The sequence below is a fragment of the Anser anser genome (assembly GCF_964211835.1).
Source record: "Anser anser genome assembly, chromosome: 1".
Taxonomy (NCBI): Eukaryota; Metazoa; Chordata; class Aves; order Anseriformes; family Anatidae; genus Anser; species Anser anser.
Genome location: NC_139720.1, coordinates 138,994,306 through 139,015,712, shown reverse-complemented (window position 1 = coordinate 139,015,712; position 21,407 = coordinate 138,994,306). Strand labels below are relative to the sequence as shown.

At 39.8% G+C, this 21,407-nt stretch overlaps 2 protein-coding genes across 6 annotated transcripts in view; one reads left to right on the top strand and one right to left on the bottom strand.

Annotated features, from left to right (window-relative positions):
• Positions 1-3,146, top strand: part of LOC310899013 (cohesin subunit SA-2-like) — a 60,559-nt gene extending 57,413 nt beyond the window's left edge. Inside the window, exons 32-33 of the mRNA XM_083834937.1 lie at positions 81-174; positions 2,131-3,146. Of these exons, the coding sequence (XP_083691063.1) occupies positions 81-174; positions 2,131-2,139 (103 nt within the window). The 3' untranslated portion in view covers positions 2,140-3,146. The remainder of the gene's footprint in view (positions 1-80; positions 175-2,130) is intronic.
• Positions 3,147-4,352: 1,206 nt separating this feature from the next.
• Positions 4,353-21,407, bottom strand: part of PPP2R3B (protein phosphatase 2 regulatory subunit B''beta) — a 51,325-nt gene continuing 34,270 nt past the window's right edge. For all 5 annotated transcript variants that reach the window (XM_083805245.1, XM_083805247.1, XM_083805244.1 and 2 more), the window contains 8 exons: positions 17,612-17,698; positions 17,002-17,158; positions 14,866-14,914; positions 13,747-13,836; positions 12,865-13,040; positions 9,272-9,390; positions 9,081-9,187; positions 4,353-5,533 (listed from right to left, as the gene is read on the bottom strand). In XM_083805245.1, coding sequence (XP_083661371.1) covers positions 5,389-5,533; positions 9,081-9,187; positions 9,272-9,390; positions 12,865-13,040; positions 13,747-13,836; positions 14,866-14,914; positions 17,002-17,158; positions 17,612-17,698 — 930 coding nt within the window. In that variant the 3' untranslated portion in view covers positions 4,353-5,388. The remainder of the gene's footprint in view (positions 5,534-9,080; positions 9,188-9,271; positions 9,391-12,864; positions 13,041-13,746; positions 13,837-14,865; positions 14,915-17,001; positions 17,159-17,611; positions 17,699-21,407) is intronic.

Below are 21,407 nucleotides of genomic sequence, written 5' to 3'. Positions count from 1 at the left end.
CTACTCAGCCTTAATAAAACTTGTGCAACGTATGACTTCTCTCGTAAAGTTTCTCGAGACTTAGCTTTTTTTTTTTTCAGCAAAGATGAGATTAATACAGAAGATGTCTTGATGGAGCGACAAGCGGGAGATAAAAGTGAAGATGCTGATGTTGATGTGATTGATGGAGACCAGGTAATTTCGGATTGAGTTTTCCAGCTCTGTGGACAGCTGTACTTGGGGTGGGTGAACATGAGTTCAGAACCTCCTGAGTACCCACCTGGCTGTCGTGCTCATTTTGTGGCCCCTTTCAGGCTGAGGAAAGAGGTTCTCCCCTCTTCCCTTTCCAGCTGTGTCTGAGGTCTCCTTCTTCAGGTCATTTATTTGCATGCCTTAAGGCAACTGGTAGCGTAGCTTCTGGACACCCTTAGGTATGTTGGAGACCAGCTAGGACGCGTTACGAGGAAGATCCAGTTTCCTGTTCCCATACTGCGAAGCTCCTTAATTAGGAACCCTCTGCAGTTGCTTCATGTTACTGACACATTGCAGGGATGGTATTGCTGCGTGGCCTGGAGGGAATCTGCTTCAAAAGAGGTGTGTGCTTTGCGCTCCCCGGCCATTGATCGCTGCTCAGCCCAGGGCTGTGACTGAAGTGCCCCTTGGTTTTTGTCCTTTTCCATTCGAGGCTGTTGGGGGATTACATTGTCCTCAGACCAGGTGGGGATTCAAAGGGAAGCATCTGAGCGTTGCGGGCGTGGGGTGACAGATGGCGCAGCCCTGTGTTTATCTTGAGGGCACCTCTGGGGTCAGGTGCAGCTGCCTGCCGGGGTCTGAGCGCAGGCCGGGAATGGATCCTTGCAGCAGGGAAGGACTCGTGGCCCTGGGGGCAGCGGAGTGCCAAGGGCTCAACCAGGCTGCTGCACAGCACGGGTCTTGCAGCAGTGGCTGTCGTGGAAGGAGAAAAAACGAGGGCATGAGGTTCCCTGTGCTGCAGCTGATCACTGCCTTTCCTTCCTCCAAGGGTTTACTCTGTCAGCCATTGCAAGGGCCAGAGTGTTTCCCTTGGGTTTTTCTCTTGCACTTCCTTCTGCTCTCTGAACTTGTAATGTAATACAAACCCAGCGTTTTGCAGACTGTTTTTTGCAGTGATTCAGATAGCCCCTTGATTTCTAGCGGCTCTGGCTACCTGGGATGTAACAAATAGCCCCATTCAAAGACCTTGCCTGATTTTTGACTTCCTAAGTGAGGTTTTACTGTAAAGTTGAACAGTTTCTTCTTGTATTTGAATGGTGGTGCTTTTTTTTTTCTTCCTTTATCTTTTTAAAGAGGATTAAAAGGAAAGAAAGGACTTCTGTGTTTTCTTCCAGTTGTATGCCTGTTAAAATGTAACATACTGGTTTAGGCAGTGGGTTTGCAGCAGCTCCTATTGAAGATAGATAATGAAATAATGTAAATTAGCAGACCAAGATTTAAATTATACAGAAAATGGACAGCTTTTAACTGGTGTATGTGGCCTTTCCCTGTAGTTCACTTTCTGGGCTCCATGGGGTGTAGAAATACCTCTTCCCTTTTGTGGAAGCTCGAGTGCTTTCTGAGAGCCACCTACGGCCACATTGCTAACTGGTTAGGGGCTGCACAGAACCACAGAACGGTTTGGGTTGGAAGGGGCCTTAAAGATCATCTAATTCCAAGCCGCTGCCATGGGCAGGGACACCTCCCACCAGACCAGGCTGCCCAAGACCTGGGCTTGAACACCTCCAGGGATGGGGCTCATCACCAGGGCCTCACCACCCTCGCAGTAAAGAATGTCTTCCATTATATCTAATCTAAATCTCCCCTCTTTTAGTTTAAAGCCCTCATCCTCTCATTATCTGCCTGAGCAAAGAGGCTCTCTCCGTCTTTTTTTATGAGCCCCCCCCCCCCCTTAAGTACTGAAAAGCTGCAATGAGGTCTCCCAGAACCTTCTCCAGGCTGAACGACCCCAACTCTCTCAGCCTGACTTCCTAGGAGAGGTGCTCCAGCCCCGTGGTTGTCTTCATGGTCCTTTAGTCTGATATTTAGATGTCTCTGTTCTGATACCATACATGCTGCTCCTGTGTGATGTTTTCTTGATAGTATGAGACTGACTAATCTGTCTTTTGTCTGGTCTAGAAGAGTTAAGGTGAAGCTGAGGGGATAAATGGAAGTGAAGAACACGCTACTACTGCTTTCTGCGAATTGTTCAAGTGAACAATGCGGTTGTGATGGCATCAACCAAGGCAGTGGGAGATACGCAGCAAGTCAAGTCTCCCCCTGTAGGCATCCACCCACTACCTGTTCCTAGCACTGTGGGTGATTTCTCCGCTCTGCTGCTCATCAGTTTTACTGATTTGGCTGGTGGTGTGCTCCTGAGGTGTGGGAGTGGTGAACATCATTCCTGCACTTCATCCTGGACTTCAGTGCCCTCGTGGAACAATTCCCAACCCAAGAATTGCAGTCAGGGCACTGACAAATACTCAGCAACTCTGTGAACTGGATGAGAGAAGGGTGCTCAGCTCAGAGCAGCGTTCTGCTGGGTGTTTGAGATGCCTGAGACGGCGATGCGCTCGTTTCCTCGCGCCCCGTTACAGTGCAAGGAGCGAGGCCCGGCTGTGGACACGGAGCTGCTTGGGTGATGGATGTCAAGGGACTTGGCAGGGCTGCTCGTTTCCTGCCTGTAAAATGCAGAAGGTGGCTCAAAGTGCCTGAAAGTATTTCTGAACGCCAGTGCTCACTGAAACAGGGTTGGTTGCCTGTGGGGATCAGAACACATTCTCAGGAGACTTGCATCGAGATTTGTAGCAACAACAAAACAACAGTGGACCAGTTGACTCAGTATTTTCCTCTGGAATAAATCCGTCATACACAGCAAGCACGTAGTAGTTACTGGGGGAGTGAAAAGCTTGAAAAGACAATGTAAATAGACTGTAAATACAGCCCTTCAGAAGCAGTATTTCCATGACAGGTTTGGAAACGTTCTTCACGCGCCCGTTTTTTTGGAGGCAGTAGGCTGAGGCATGTTGGCCCTTTGTTACTGCTCCATGGAATTGTACACTGCATTAATCCTAAAAGCTTTTTTTAAATTTTAATCTATGTATATATTTTGGATTATAACGGTGTAAAATAAACTGTATAACCATTGCTGTCCATTAGTGCTGAAGGTGCACGTGATGGTTCCACAGTGACTCTGGAGAAAGAACAGTGCTGCTGCCGGCCTCTGGTTTGCCTTGTTATTAAATACAACGGGAATGCAGCTCCCAAGAACATGACTGAAAGCCGTGATCATTGCCGAGGCATCGGGTGTGTTTCAGTTTGTGCAGTGATCTTCCCCTCATCCACCAGGATTGTGGGTCGCAGCCTGGCCCCTCACAGTAGGCAGCATGCAGCTGCACCAAGAACACAGGTCTGGGCCCACAGGCAAAGCGCTGTCAGAGTCTTGTGAAAAAAGATTAGGGATGGGAATAACCCTTCAGGGGAAGGTTTAGTAATCATTCACCAAGGAAGATGACTTCTACAGCAACACCCTAGTTTGCACCATTAAACCTCTGCACATCCTCTAGAAAAAAAGGGCCTTGGATATCAAAAGTATAATGAAATCTCTTAAATCCTGCTCTCTCTTAAAACACAAAGCATCAACAATAGCTACAGTTTCTGCCATTTACCATAGCTCTGTTTAATGGAAAAATGTAGTGAGAAAAATCTTTGGCTGCACATGCTCACGTACAAGTGTTTCTAACAAGCTAGCTCCCAGCTGCAGGGTTTCAGGTAGGGAAGATGAGGATGCCACAACCTCCTGAGCAGCGATAGAAGTTCAGGATCATCATCCAGAAAGGCAGTTTGGCATCCTTTCTGACAGTACCTTTGGAGAACACAGCTTAAAATAAATGCTCTGTATATCTTCATTGTTTGAAAACTTAAGAAAAACATGGAAGTCGTAAAAGGTGTCTGCCCATCATTTACAGAAATTTGACATTTATACATTCCTATTAAAATCGGCATAATGGACCACAGCTTTATTTCCTCAAATACTATTCTATGGATTTTAGTGACTTTCATTTTCCTGCATGAGGCTGACTGCAGCTGTGAGTGATGAGCTCCATTACTACAGGTACACAGGTTTGTAAGTCTCAATAGAAGGCCACGCGATGAACTGAGGGCACAGACTCCTCTGTACCTCCTCCAGCTGTGTAGCATCACTGCCATGTGGATGGGGAAAATCCTGCTACAACTTGTCTGCCTTGTATATGCAGCTTGGTGTAATTATCTAACCAGACTGCATACGTATGTAACCCATAGCTTACGTGGTTCTTTCATAAGTTAATTGGATGTAGTACATAACAATTAGAGCTGTTAAATTACATGTATGAAAATCTTTATTTCAAAATACAAACATGGTTTTTAAACATTTTAAACAGATCTACACTGCAACCAAAATAACTTACATCTTTTTGTACATTTTTTTCAACAAAATCTGTTTAACAGTAAGAGTGAGGCAACAATTTCAAGCTGCTGTGACACTGTATGAATATCCATGGAATGTGTCAATAGCAAACAACTGAAGGGGAGGACAGACAAAAGCACTGAATGCCCACAACAAATTAGTGCACATCACTGATCAAGTAACATTTATACAAAGGATTTAAAAAATTGGTTCCTTCTACAAGAATTAACACACTCATTTTGGATCAAGTATGAACACTAAAACAGACTGCACTATTAAATAATCTTTTTATAATGAACATCAATGAAAACACTGAAGTTTAAAAGGCCAAGCAAAGTTAAAGTCAGGGCAAACAACGACTATACAGAGAAGAGAAGCAACTTGTTTCGGCATTAGTCTTCCTTATGCGCCAATATGCTCAGCTTGTCCAATAAAACTGCATTTGTAAGTAAGGGCTGAATCGTGCGCTCAGTCAAGTCTCCTCGACAAGGCACAAAAACCCTAGCGCTGTCTATGAGCACACAAGCATTGCCGGCCAGGTATAAGTCGTCTCCTTACCTCCCACAGCAAGGCAGGAATGCCTCTTTACATATGGGATGGAGATAGTGCACCACGCCTCAACTTAGAGAGAACTACACCAGTTCTCTTAAAAAACAGTAGATTACTCTTCTCTAAAAGTCAAATATTGTTATTCTTCCAAGAAGGAATTATGCAACATCTGTAAATAAATATTTTAATCAATTTTAAAAACTATAGACTATTGAATAAATACAAAAGTTTCATCATCCCATACAAATGCATTTCTTTTAAAAGGTAGTCTAGTGATTAAATATTTTTTTTAAGCACAAAACTAAGCTGACTTCCTGGAAACAAACCCCACTGAAACGTGTAGTGTGTAGCAGACCTGCTGCAGACTGTCCCTTCTCTTCTGCAAGTGTTGACCGCAACAGCTACTCAAAGTCCTCTTCATAGTCGTATTCATCCAAGTCTACATCAGCCAGATGGGAAGGCATTTCAAAAAACGGTCTTTTTTCCATTTGATACTTCAGGACGTTGGCCTTCTGATGGTCTACAGGATTCAGTTCAGCTTCGTACCTAAAAATGGGCAAAAAAAGAAAAGTTTAGATAAATTGGGAAGTACCCAAATGTCACAGCACTAACAAGGCACCTGCAGGAAGAACATCATTTCCAATGTTTCACATTTTCAGGAAATAAACAATCACATGCACCACAGTTTCTGTGGAAGTTACTTGAATTTGAGCTGGTTTACCAGCAAGTTCTGCATGTGACAGAAGAGTGAAAGACACAGCTATACTGGAAAGAGAATGCTCTAGTACATAATGCTGTAGTGGACTACTCTTCAGTTAGACACTGTCAGATGCAAGATTCATGCATTTGACAGAAATCCTTCCAGTTCTTTTCAAGAAAGCAGAAATTAAGCTGGATTAGGGAAAACAATATGCCTGCAGTAGATGCAACAAAACATCAAAAGCATTAATAAAATGGGCATGAACACAAGGAAGTGATAGTAACCATGTATTAAAAGCACAGACTAGAAAGCAATTTGTTTAGTGAAAAATTACTGATAATCACCTGCTGAACATGAAAATGAACAGATGGATAATGATATGTTTAACTAAAGTCAGTGACAGCTGATACTGAAAAAGGATCTGCTTTGGCATTGTCTAGACAGAAGCAAAGTCACAGAATGGTTTGGGTTTGAAGGAACCTTAAAGATTGCCCAGTTCCAACCCCCTGCCATGGGCAGGGACACCTCCCACCAGACCAGGTTGCCCAAAGCCCCATCCAGCCTGGCTTTGAACACCTCCAGGGATGAGGCATCCACAGCTTCTCTGGGCAGCCTGTGCCAGTGCCTCACCACCCTCTGAGTGAAGGATTTCTTCCTAATATCTAATCTAAATCTACCTTCTTCTAGTTTAAAGCCATTACCCCTTGGTCCTATCAGTACATGCCCTGACAAAGAGTCCCTCCCCAGCTTTTCTGTAGGCCCCCTTTAGACACTGGAAGGCCGCTGTAAGGTCTCCCAGAGCCTTCTCTTCTCTAGGCTGAACAACCCCAACTCCCTCAGCCTGTCTTTGTAGGAGAGGTGCTCCAGCCCTCTGATCATCTCCATGGCCCTTCTCTGGACTCATTCTAATACTTGCATGTCCTTCTTCTGCTGGGAAAAACAGAGCTGAACACAGTGCTCCAGGTGGGGCCTGACGAGAGCAGAGTAGAGGGGGAGAATCACCTCCCTCACCCTCCTGTCCACATTTCTTTTGATGCAGCCCAGCATACGGGTGGCTTTCTGGGCTGTGAGTGTGCACTGCCAGCTGGTGTCGAGCTTCTTGTCAACCAGCACCCCCAGGTTCTTCTCCTCAGGGCTGCTCTCAACCCATTCCCTGCCCAGCCTGTATTTGTGGTTGGGATTGCCCTGGCCCAGACACAAAACTGTATTCTGTTCTTAGAATAACACACTGATTTTCCTGAAGGAGTATATTAACATGGTGAAAGTGAACACCTCCCTCCTCCCCTCAAGTTTTAGGGTTATTAGGATTCTGTTTTACAGAAGTTCCACAACACTGTCTGTAATACTTAATACTTGACTGTATAAACCTCTGAAGATGACACTGCCTATGCCATGGAGAAAATCTTCATGGAAATACCTGAAAAGGTAAGTGTCCAAGAGCTGTTAGCAGTCTACTGAAGGGAGAAGTTTAAGGTGAATTTTTAAACATAATCTGGAAGTTTGAAAAACATTTTGCATTTTAGTTAGTTTTTTTTTATTTTATGCGTAAAGCTATAGAACCATGGTTTCAGATACACCTTGAATAAATTTGTAGGAAAGAAAAACAATCTGAGGTAAGCATACTTGCAGTGAATTTTGTGGCTTTCATCTTCACTAAGAGCAGACATCTTTGTCAAAGACATTTGACTTTTGCAACTTTGTGTCTCAAAATAGATGAAGTGGGATTACCACTTCACAACAGCAACAAGATTTTAAAACGGGAAGGTGGAGAGAGACAACTACCTACCATGACAGAAGTAAACAAACAGACCAGCAGAAGAGAAAAAAGGGTAAAACCACAATGTTGTAAAAATGCTTCAGGAAGTGGTTTTAATTAAGATATAAGATGTTCAGATTTAAGAGTATTCAAGTCTTTTCTAAAGCTATTCCTGTCTTGAGCCTGGTCTCTCAGACTGACCTGCTGATACACTGATTTACTGTGCTGTATTAGGTCCACCAGTAACTTCATGTTTTGACTCTTGATGGTTTTAACTTGATAATCTTAGAACATTCTAAAAGGAGGACCAAAAATCTGAATCCTTCACTGGTTTATAAGAATCCCACTAGTTTTACCAGTGGATTTATCAATGAGTAATGCTTCACAGCCAGCCAGACTGTAGAAGCTATTCTTTCTTTTGATGCATCAAATCTAAGCTATTATACTCTTCATTAGTGTCAGACGAGTGTCAAAAATGCAGATACATATTCTATACCTACCACAAGCTTAGCATAAATTAAGCTTTAGAGATGAAAAATAAATGCACTGAAGGCTTAATATTGCCTAACTCACAGCACAAAGCTTCAGTAATTTTTTTGGCTTGTTAATTCTGTAATATTAATCACTTCTGGGGAGGCTTCCACAAGGAGTTAACAGTATGACGCCCTCAGTGTTGAAGAGGCTGGGTGACAACTCTTCCCCTTTCTTCCCTCATATGCTTTCTTTTAAGTTTTTTGAACTTGGTTTCTTGAACTTAGTATGTTGAGCAGATTTTGCTTGCATGTTTTAGAACCATAGAATAGTTTGGTTGGAAAGGATCACCTAATTCCAACCCCCCTCCCAAGGGCAGGGACAACTTTTAGAACAGTTTCCTAAACATCAAGCTAGTAGTTCTCTAAATCCTTGCCAAGAACAACAGACATTTTAAAAATGAATATTTCTGTCTGGCATGGAAGATGATCTTGTTTTTCTGATATAGGAAAAGCAGGAAAACATGTTTTCTCTAGACAGGTCCCTCAACTTAAGGCCTAAAACAAGTTAAATTTGTTCTTTTTTACTTATCTTTTTAAATAATGAAAAGGTGAATGGCAAACTCAGGATTTTGGAAGCTGAGCTTCAGTGCTCCCACCTGAAAACAAGATTTGAAAACCTGACTCCAAGTACCGCACGATTCCAAGAGGTTCTGGAAGTCGCCTAGCAAGTGTAAAGGAGTGATTCTGAAGGAGCAAAAATGTTCATATTTACTCTTACAGAACAGTTAGAAAATACTTTAAGCCAATATAATTTTTAGTTCAGAACTCAGTCTTTCCCCCATAAAGCTGTTAATGATGCTTTTCATTGACTCAACAAGCTAGAGAAACTAAGTGTTGTATCATGTTTAGCTGTGAAGCTGTTTAAAATCATCTTTCCTCTGAAAGTTCGATTTAGGACCTTTTCTTTGACAAAACTCATGTGATCACAAACTCTCAAGGAATATTTCATTCTAGATACAAGGGAGGTTCTTCCTCGCTCACTGAGCACATGGCTAAACACAACCAACAGCAATGGTCTACAAAAATAGCATTAATAGTGGCAGTGATTGTGAGGCTCTGCCTCAGTAAAAAGGACTTGTACCAACTCTCCTGCTACATTCTTACCCATCATTCCACTGGTCACTTGCTGCCTCTTCTGCTACCAAGATATCATACTCTTCAGCAGCATACTTCTCCCAGTCAGACAACTCTTGACTTTCGCCTTCACCATCCTAAACAATCACATTGCAAGTTATACAAAACTGTATTAATCATTAAGCACGTAGCTAAAGAGACTTTTACAGCTTCAAACTCACCCGCAACATAGAAAACTGATCTCTCTCTTCACGGTCGAGGTATTTTTCAGTGTTGAAAAAAGTATCAAAAAACACGTTTGTCAACTTGCATCTCTTTAAATCATGCAGAGTAATTTTTCCTGTAAAAACAATTTAAGAGATAGGATAATTATAACTAAATATTTTTGCCAAAAACTTTTGAATAATATTCTTCTTTAAGTCATCATTATGCTCAAGATCATTTACTACTGATACTCAATGCGATAGCAGAGGACTGAATAGATGAAATACCTACCTAGAAAAGCGTCCTTCAAAACAGACAAAACCTTTAAGTATTTCAGCTTTTTTCTTTGCTTTAGCTATCATCCTACTGAAGAACTTCCTATTGAAGTGAGATGCAGTCTACCATACTTAGATTTAAAGATCATTTAAGCCAGTTGTCCAAGCTTCCTAAAGAGACAAACCTTCAGAGAGCTAGCCATTCCTTCCTACGAAGTGTTTGGGTAGCGGGTAGGAATCTCCTCTTTCAGCATCCCTTTGTCTTCCCTGAACGAAAGGGATTCCCCCTTTCTTTTTGCCTAAGTTATTCTGCATTATACCAGTGAAGGTAATCCATCTCACTAAGCTCCTTCAACTCCTACTTGAAAAATAATTTCTATCTGACCCAAAAATTCCAGCATCTATTTTAGACCTGAGCATGTGACTCTGCTTCATGAGTGAATTTTCCATACAGTAATTTGTCTTGTTTGTCCAGGCTGACCAGTATTTATTGTTTGAGTGGAAGGCAAAAAAAATCAGAAGTATTTTGTTTTATAAAGTGATCCTTCAAAAGCCCAAAACAATGGATCTGCTAAGTGTTAGAAGTATTTGTCATGTTGCCTTATTTCAAGGCTGAATATTAAGCTCCTGCAGAAAGACTTAAAAATGCCAGACATACAAGGAAAGACAGACGGCTATCCTTAAAACTCTCCTTTATTAATTCACCTTATATATGGGCAGTCTTCTGTTGTCAAGGGGTAGCTAACTGCAGATGTTATGGAAGAGCTCAAAAGCCAGACTTACAACAGTACTTCCTCAGCATAGCATTCCTTTTTTAACAATGTATAACTCAAGGGCATCAGAGGGAAGCAGGGGTCTTTGAATCTGAATCCCATTTGGAAATGGTTGCCACACATCTGCCACCATCTGAAGAGCCCTCGTGTATTCTGCCTGGCTTACAGCTGATGCTCCAGAACAACAAATCCCCCACGGCACCTGTGTCATATCTGTCAGACTCGCACAGATGTCTGGTGTATCGGGTCATCTCAAGTGGCAGCATCTCTCCACAACCAAGCAACTGATTTGAGTCCTAGTTATATAAGCTCCCATTTTAAGTTAGACACCTATATTTGGTTTACTCTCCAGTTTCCATTTACTGCAATGGGAGCTTCAATACCTAATTCTCATGCAGACATCCACACTGTCTCTCAAAGACCAACAGGAACAGAATGAAATTGAAATTGCTAGATCTAGGTCTGTACGAATTCATGAATTTGGGTTTTGGTACACAAAGCATCCTTTAGTAAATTGTATCACAGTGCAGCTACATATTATATGAAGTTACCTTTTTGTTTCAAATCTACCAGCTGAAGTATCAATTGCTGAGGCTAGGTTGTGTTAGGAAAATGTAAGAATTGTTTTAGTAATCCATCTTTTTCGTAAGAACTGTGTGACATGGAAAACAATCAGCTCTTTACGAGTAGCTTTTATTTTTGTCGTCCTAAATAACTCTTCTCTTGGTTGAGACCTTTCACAGCCTCCTTTCATCAAGTTTATCATATGGATCAGACACATCAACCTTGTTTCATTTCAAACACAGACCTGAGACACCATCAAAAGTGTCTGCCTTTCAGAAGCACAATATACAAGACTGGAAGGGACACCTTAAGTCTGTGATGTTACTGTAGGCAAGCATATAACAAATGTTTTCTTCAGAGCTTATTTCACTTTAGTTCTCCCTGACCCCCCTTGCATTACACATGTGAATGTTGATGTAGGACTTCATTCCCTGATATCTAGGACTAGGCTTCCAGCCAAACATACTTATTACAACTTTTTCTTTTACATTTCTAAAGGTAGATGATAAAATAGTGTTTATGACAATTTAGTGTTTTTACCTAGCAAATCATTTCAACTTGGTTTGAATAATGTGAAACTTTTCTTTAAAACTAGTTTTGAGCTATTTCAGTTCCTTTGGCATGTGAAATTTATCTCCATAAAAGATAAGTGTCTTTCTTTCAAGAAAGTTAAGTTTCCTGTAATTAAATATTCTTAATACTGGAAAGAAGGTGGGCAATAGGCAAGACTACATATTAATTTATACAGTAGCCATAATTTTATAGACAGTAAACAGAACCACCCTCTTACACACTACTGAAGTGATACTTGAAATTCAAGTAGGCAACTCAGTGTTTCATCTACAAAAGCATGTAAGTGTGAGACACTAGCACATGTTTGGTAAACAAAAGAATAAGCATTCAACAATTTCCTTTTACCATAAAAAACAGACATTAGTATAAGGCTTAGAGGTTATTACTCCTATCAAAAACTTCAAGCATAAATATGCAAGTTCTACATTTATTGCAATGCAGACTCTGTACAATAATAGCAACTAGAGTGTAAGCCAAATCCTTTTACACGCTGAAGTTCGCATTAAGAAGTCTAGCCATAATAAGGATTATTAGTGTTAACTATAGAGGAGTGTTCGGACATTAAATTCAGATGCAGATTGACCTCAGTTGTCCCGAGTTCAAGAAGTCCCTGGAGACTAACTCACTGCTGATACAAGTTTTTATCAAACTTGAGACAATATCAGAAACAGCAGAGGTAGAGGCCATGAACATGCAGGATGTCACTCTTAACACTGCAGTAATATGTTTACTAAAGCATACAAAACACGCAGTACTGAGCAGCACAGAACAGCAATAATGAAATTAGCATTATGCTCCATTATGATTTTTTTGTTTTTCAGGCAGAAAATGTAAACTCGATTTTGATCAGCTAAAAATCACGTGTCAAATGCAGAAAGGTAGAATGTAGGCCTATTGAAGATTCAAATGAATGTAGAAAATGGCCAACAACTACGGGTGGTTTAAAATTCAGCTACCTTTAAGGCCATTATCATGAATTTCCTAATGGAAGTTTAGGCTTATACCCTAAAAGGTCTGATAATAATGATCTATAGACAGAAACACCATTTAGATACTGTTCCATCTGAAGCAATCTCATTTAACTGAGTACTGAATAGGTAAGCAGCAAGTCAGCAGAACAGTCAGGAGGCATTTATTGAGGGCATCACCTCAGTCAGCGGAAAGGATTCTATTTGAGACAAATTTGGGCTTGTAGCCATGTTTAAGACTTCATGGAATTTTAAGGCAGCATATTCGGTTTTAGTGTGGAAATGAATGCCTGCCTGTTCTTGGAAGACCGTTCAATTAATAAACACTAATTGGCTTTCGAGACATGACCACCAAATAAAGGTTTATTCTTGGTATGACCAACTGATTGCTCTTAGGGGTACACTAACTCCTAACCCAGAGAAGCAGAAGTTAGAGAATGGAAAAGGATTTTATTACCTTCATATTGTGGCTTCACGAGATCCAGCATCTGGCACAAACAGTCTTCAAATGGCAAAGGTTCTATGGCCATGTTATCTAATTTTTGGCACTGCTCTTCATAAAAATACTCCAGTTCATACATAGACAAAACACCATCCCCATCAAGATCCATGCAGCGAAACCAGTATTCAATGCTGAAATTAAGTAATAACAAAGAACTGTTTACGCAAACAGTTTTAAGAATTTATGGTGCTTGTTTTAAAGGCTAAGCTAGTTACAGATTCAAAACTAGACTTACGACTACATTCCCTAATACCATAGGAAATCATTAGACAAGAAACACCACCTATTGTGATAAAAGCTTCTGGTACTTGCCCTGCTACACATTATTTGCATTTGAAAACACTAATTGTGAGGGGTGGAAGAGGAAAGGACTAAAACATATAGCTTTACATAAGAAAATAATCAAGGGAGCCAGTGGAAAATGAAATTGTGCATCAGAACCAAGTTCTTTTTTCATATTGAACAAGCCAGTAATGCAGTAAATCACGGAATAAATTTATGAATGTTCTACAGCTAGTGCTAACTGTATAGCTCCCCAAAGCCACTGGCATCAAGAAACACCTGTGGTTTCCTTTTATGTTCTTGTCAATAACAAGCAACATATGAATAAGAATACATAGTAAGCTTGTTAGAAACTATTGAAACAGATCTTTACATCAGCAACAACAGAGTGATACTGAGAAATAATGATTCAGCCAACTGGGCCAGTTTCCCCACTCATGGTTTTTAGAGTTTAGTCTCTTCGAAAGTTCTAGCTGAGCAACAGTGGTCCCCCCTTTTTAGGATTGGAAAACCAATAAAGCCAGCCTATTTCTGCTAAAACAAATGCATTCTTACCTAGTTGGTGTCTTCTTGTCTTCTTCAGATATCAAAAACCAGACAAAGTCAGCATAGCTTATTTTTCCATCTTTTTGTGCTTTTCTACCTCTTGACAGTCAATGTGGGAAAAAATATAGAGAATTTATTTTAAAACAGATTGGTTTTACTAAAATTAAGGAATATTTTCCCTTGGTGCTATTAACACTATTTATCTCCCAAAAGATGGGGTGTTTGAAGTTTTTGAAGGTGACATGTCAGTGACTATGGTCACTCAGGATAAGGGAGCTTGTGAACTCTGTTTCTACTGCAATGGATATTTAAAGAGGAAGGTAGTAGCTGGACAGCACTCTGTCCAGAAGAACCAAAAGTTTTGTTTATCTTCATCAGCTAGAAGTAGTGTTGGAATGCAAGTATAAATATTTTTTTCATTTCTATCTTAAGTGTATGTGACAAGAACATAATTATATCTGTTTCTACTCATACTACAGAACATAGCACCCAAATATATTCTGAAGACACAGTCAAGCCTCTCTAGCAAAAAAGTCAGGTAGGCAGTTAATAGGCATGTTATATTTCATTCCAAAAAACTTTTTTTTCCTGTTATCTTCATGATATCTAGAAAGATACAACGTATGCTCTGTCTTGCCCAAAAAACTGAAGATGGAATAAACACTAGACATATGCCTGCCAATTTCTATGCCATTCATTTCAGCTTTTATTTCGCTTTATTAATAGCTTTCTAGCTGCACGTATCAAACAGATTTATTTCTGTAAACTTGTTCATGCAAGTGTTCATTTTGTAAGTAGTAGTTAAAAGGCCCAAATCCCTTTGAAAATTCTACAGGTTAGAGGGACAGAAAGACAATGCCAACATCTTTTCCTTCCTCATTCTCATCCTTGCTATGCCATACAATCGCAAATGGTGAGTGTTCATATGGATAAAGAAAGAACAGTAAAGATCTTGGAGTAAGCCAGAGGTTCCATGAATATTCTCAAGTTTGAATAACAATATTAAGTACCGAAATTCATTGTTCTGTTTCAAATGAGGTCATTTTATTCTGGGAATAATCACACACAATTTAACCAGCAAGTATATAAATATTAGATTGGATTTAGATCAGTATACAAAATAATTACCTTGTTACTGCTCCTGAGAAGATCCTCTCTATCATTCTACTTGATATTGCTGTGAAAGAAGGGTTTAAAGTTGTCAGTTATGTACAAATTATTTTTGCTTTGTACTGTCTAGTTGAAGAGTTTATTGGAAACCTCACAAACACACCTGTAAGAAAGATCAACTCTAGTACTCATTAATCCCTTTGAGTCCTCTCGGAAAGGACGACTTAGTCTCCAGAGCAAAGCTAGAACCAAACAACCAGCTTTGAATTCAGACTTGATGCAGAAATAGTAGCATAACAGAAGTAATGAGTGGCTGATTAGTAAGATATCATTTACTAGTTTTATGACAAGTAAGTCATGTTTTCAAGTGCCATGACAGTTTGTGACCCTGCTTTTGGCAAAGGGCCAAAACAGAATTGCATATTAATGGCTTATGAGCATACCTAGTTGATTCTGACATGGATCTATTTCTGACATGGTTGTGATTCATATTTTTATTTTGGAACAATTTCAGGGATTTTAGGTATGTCTTAACTGACCACTACCCCTGTAAGGGACATGCAGAGCAACTTGAGGAATTTGTGGAAGGCACTCAAGCATACAACCCTATTCTCATAGAAGCAGAATTACTTCTGATTATTCTAGCTCTCAATTCCTTTTTCAACACTGTAGAAATACTGATAATTCAACCAAGTGGTTAACCATTCAAACTGCTCATCTGTTTTATATACTTTAGAAGATGTGCCACCAACACATTATTTTAGTGGGAATATTGGCCCCTATTAACATCTATCCCCAGAACTGTAGGATTGCCAATTTGTTTCAGACATATGCTGTCTTCCTATCTACTTTTAAAACACTGAAGTTGCTCAATACCTAAATACTTCAATACTTTTTCTTTCCATGTGTTTGATCTAATTTTAAACCAGTGACAATAAGAAAGGAAGGGATTGATGAATCCACAGTATTTGATTTTGACATGCAAAAATAGAAGCTTTTACGACTAAATCTGGGTATCGCCCATTTTATGCTCTTATTTAGTCTAGGTCTCAGACAGCAACTGTTAAGCTTTAACCAATATTTCTAGGCTTGAAGGATGTAAAATACTGCAAAATAAACTGCCTGTGGCCTCATATCAGTTCTGCTTGCTTTCTTACACTGTACCTACTAAAGCAACCTCTCAAATGAAAAAAAGCTTCCCTCCCTCGGTGTGCTAAAATATAACTTCTGAAAGCTTGCCTGCAGAAGGCTATCAGAATGCTTTTTGTTCCTTTTTAATGTAAGATCATATTCCTTAGTTACTTAGCATTTAAGTAAGCTTTCCAGTCCTGAAGAGGACAAAGATGACAACAGACACAACAAACAAAACAAGAAAACATAGCAGTTCCATAAAAGCTACAAGAATATTTAAAATAGGTGCAAGTGTACAAGTCTACAGAATTGCAAAGTCATTGTATATTGTGGATGCAGAAAAGGTAAAGCCACTAAATGGTATTAAAATAAAATGTCCTGCAGCTGAGGACAAATCAACAAATCCTTAAAATAAGCAAAGCAACAAATGTTTGGCTTATTTTTCTACTCTTTCCATATGCTAGAATCACAGAATAATAGAATCATTTAGGTTGGAAAAGACCTCTAAGATCATCTGGTCCAACCTTTAACTAGCACTGCCAAGTTGACCATTAAACCATGTCACTACGCACTATATCTACACATTTTTGAAGACCTCTAGGGATGGCAACTCAACTACTTCCCTGGGCAGCCTGTTCCAATACTTCACAACTCCTTCACTAAAGACAACTCTTTCAGTGAAGAAATTTCTCCTAATATTCAATCTAAACCTCCCCTGGCACAACTTAAGGTCATTTCCTCTTGTCTCCCTTCCCCCCCAGTCAAGCCTATACACTTTCAAGCTTATTTCCTCCTCCTCTTCCTCACCACAATCCGAATTCAAATTGAGGATTTTCCTCAAATTAGGTATTGCTAGACACAAAGTAACATCAGAAATGACTTGTCCTACTTTATCTCTTGAGTCAGCAGGATCACCTACACCTACAGACTCATGAACACTGTCCTTTGCAGCTAACCACTTTCTCAGGTGAAAGCTTAAAGGTCATATAACACATGTAAAGAAAGATGCTTCATTTGTCATACCATGATCATTATGTCGAGCTAAATCCTTCCGATCAATATAGAGGTCATGGTCTGTATCCAGCTCCCAAAATTTGCAATAGATAACGTAGAAATGTTCATATGAGAAGTACTCTGTCAGCTGGTTAATATCAGCTTCCTCTTCCAATAATGCCACATTCTATTATCAGAAGGATAAGTAGAACACATTAAAGAATTTCTAAGACAGCTGCTGAGCGATCTGAGTTCTGATAACCAAACTAATTACTGTTACCTAATAATATTTCAATGGAACAATTTTTATCTTCAGAGACAGGGCACACCATGCAGTATGACAGAAAAGACTTAACAGAAAAGGTTGAAAGCTAGTGTGTCCATAGAAGAACGAAGACATCAGCCAGACTTTTGCTAACCAAATTTACACATAGACAGATCTAGATAAAAGATGACATTTAAACATATTCTACTGTATACATATTAATTAAACATATTCTACTGTATACATATTAATGCAATTTAGTCCCACTAGTTTTGCAAAAGGAAAAAGTGCTTCTTACATTCCTCCCTTAAACATTTAGTTAATACAGTTTTTAAACTTGTAGAGACATCTTGCAAAGTTTTAGATATTCTGTACCTGCAAAAAGTTGCTTTTCCTGAGCTCATTACAAGTTATTTTCCCAGACCAGGACCTATTTACTGTATAAAATATCCTCTGTATAACCTGCAAGAAAAAGAAAATGAAGATGTGATTTTCAGTATGCTAACTAAGCACCCTCACAAATATTTGTGATCAAAGATAAGCCTTAGCTACATTACATGACTCCATCTTTCCCCAAAACTGAAGGGCTTAGAAGTCTGTTCTTTCCATTACTTCCACTTTGATGCTTCTCTTATGTCATATTCCCAAGTTACTTCCATCTATATCTAATCTAGGTAACTCTTACTTCGATGCTGCAGTACCCATGCCCCACACAGTGAAGCTGTAGAATATTCACATGCTATCCAGAATTCGTCTATTGACAATTTCACTGCCTCCCAATCTTCCAAAACTATAGGATATCATCTAATAAACCCATTAATGTATCTCACGGCTTTGGATTTAAAGACCCATATTTGCTATGAAAATTTTATTTCCTAAATGAAGAAGTGACAAATAAAAAGGGGACATGGATGCCCTAACTTAAGTCCACACAAATATAACCAACCAACATCTGACAAACAATACTTCCTGCAGGTGAACAGATAATATATCCCTCCCTCCCCATTTAATTCTATTTAAAGTTAGATGGAAAAAGACTACATTACTACTAAAAATAGCACAAACTATTTGTAACTGAATAACAAAAATCTAGCAAGAAATATGACTCTTCTATGGCAAGAGTGATATTGGAACCAGAAGTAAATTCATTCAGTTGAGTATCCAACACTTCTACTTAAATCAGTTTCACTGGTAGATCATTTTGGTAAACTCATGCATTTAGCATAACCCACTTAGCTTTAATTACACAGAATTGAAGGGGTTGGAAGGGACCTCGAAAGATCATCAGATCCAAACCCCTGCCAAAGCAGGTTCCTTAGAGCAGGCTGCCCAGGTAGGCGTCCAGACAGGCCTTGAATATCTCCAGAGAAGGAGACTCCACAACCTCCCTGGGCAGCCTGTTCCAGTGCTCCGTCACCCTTACCGTGAAGAAGTTCTTTTGCGTGTTGGTGTGGAACTTCCTGTGCTCCATTTTTTGGCCATTGCCCCTTGTCCTGTCCCCACAAACCACTGAAGAGAGGTTGGTCAAATCCCTCTGTCTCCCACACCTCAGGTATTTATACACATTGATGAGATCCCCTCAGTCTTCTCTTCTCCAGGGTGAAGAGACCCATGTCCCTCAGCCTTTCCTCATAGGGAAGATGCTCCAGGCCCCGTATCATCTTTGTGGCCCTCCACTGGACTCTTCCCAGGAGATACCTGTCTTTTTTGTACTGGGGAGCCCAGAACTGGACACAGTACTCCAGGTGAGGCCTGATGAGAGCAGAGTAGAGGGGGAGGATCACCTCCCTTGACCTGCTGGCCACACTCCTTTTAATGCACGCCAGGATCCCATTGGCCCTCTTGGCCACGAGGGCACACTGCTGGCTCATGGTCAACCTGTCGTCCACCAGGACCCCCAGGTCCTTCTCCACAGAGCTCCTCTCCAGCAGGTCATCCCCCAGGCTGTACTGATACATCCGGTTGTTCCTTCCCAGGTGCAGGACTCTACACTTGCTCTTGTTAAACCTCATTTGGTTTCTTCCTGCCCAAACATGCTCATTTACAAACATGAGCCTTTAAAAAACTGTTTCTCTTAATTTTTAAGTCAAAATATTTGAGGTGAATACTGAATTCAACCAGATAAACATTCCAAATAATTCATGCATCAATAATAAAGCAGACCAAAAAATCTAAGGTATTATCAACTGTAATTGCTTAACTGGAAATGGATTATACCTGCTGATTAGCAATGCACTAAATGTTGCATGCACAGGATTTTACTCACAACAGTAGTTATTAGCCAAGAAAGGCCATCTCTTTAGGAATTCCTTCCTCCCCCAGTAAAAGCTCTTCCAAACTAAAGACCTTTTCATTTAAGTTTTCATCACCTCAGGTTTTAATTGAAGCATGACAATAGTTAAAAGAAAACCACCATTTTAAAGTACAAACATAAGAGTTTTATTCATGATGCTTTAAAATAAAGCTTAAACTGTTGCATACAGTAAGCTCTGCAGCTCATACTTTGAAAAAGAACAGCTGGCTCCCTAGATGTAGAAAGGAGAATAGACCAGCCTGCTTCTGAAACTTAATTAGCTCAATTCTAATTGTGAGTTTAGGGAAGGCCCATTTTTGGCTTATACTACAAAGCAATTTTTTCTAAAAAGGTTTTGCCTTAGCTTTGCAACTTAATCCATCTGCATGTCATTATCTCATCTGTTATACATTTAACTGGTCTAAAAATAAAAACAAAATTGAATGTTTGCTGGAGACAACTGGGAACAGGCATAATAGACAGTTTTCTAAAGTGAATTGAAGCAGAGTACAAGCCAGTTGTCAGAGAATTGCCTTCCTTACTAGGCTGCACAACGGTTTGTCATAAGGGAGAGGAAACTGTGGAGATTGGAATTTCAAGAATTCATAGTTAAGATGTACATACAACATACTTGCAGACTAAATGTAGTATCCCATTTGTCAGGACAAACGTTTTTAATGTAATTCAGTTTTATCTTGAACATATGCACCTAACCTTACCACTAGGCTGACCAACCAACCCAAATCACTGCCTAGCAGACAGAATCAGTTGCTTCAATGGTTGAACAATATTTAAACACCTGCTTCACTAAATAGATTTATGAAGTGTATGTATACATACACATGCACACATATATATATATATATACACGAACTGCAAAAAATGGTTCATTTAACTGCTAACTGGAATTAGCATGAACAGAGATTAAATATTCAACTGCAATGCTTACAACACACTTTAAAGCTTCAGGTAGTAAGATTAAGGCTATTTTGAATTGAGGTGAATACATAAAATCATAGAATCATAAAGGTTGGAAAAGACCTCCAAGATCACCTCGTCCGAAATGCCTTACTTTAACTTATAGTAAAGTCACCTATATTAGTAACAATTTCTAGGACAGAATTTTAGAAGGCTGTGTAAGTCAATTTACCACTAACAGTCCATCCTGAAACAAAGACAGGAAATAACAGCAGAGTCCTCTTGCCATTTTTTATTTGCAGAATGGCATTCCAAATATTCTTACATTACTAAAAATACTAGTTTTTCTGGAATTTTGATTAAACATGGATTTCTCTTGAAACTATACTAAGTTTTGTTAGTAGAGTGCTGCCAGCACTAGTTTACTCAATATTGCTAGGCTCAGACCTACTCAAATAAGCTGTTCATCCAAAGAAAAGTAACTGGAAGTGGCAGGATTTTTTCCTTCCTACAGCAAGCTTTCACGATTTTAAGCAGAGCAGGCTTTGATACAAACCACAATCCATTAATCAAGAGAACTACTCTCACAGGCAGAACATTTCCTTTAGTCACATTTGGCAAGAAGGCTCCAGGAGCTCATGCAATGATTACAAAAAGAAGTAAGAACTAATACATCAGGACCTACTTGATAGGCTGGCAGTCTCTATAGGAAGGATAGAAGGAACCAAAACCAAACACTTCAAAAAGTCTTCCACAGTTTAGGTCTGGGTAAAACTATAAGCTGGATAAAATATGACCAACTCCACATGGTTTGTGTTGGGGAATATTCGTTAAACTAGTTTTCATGTGCACAGAATGAATGGGAAGTCATTTTGTGAAGTTCTCATCTTTTGAGACTTCAGTGGAATTGGGTATCTAGTCTACAGTTGAAAAAATTTAGTGTCACTGATTTTTCCCTTG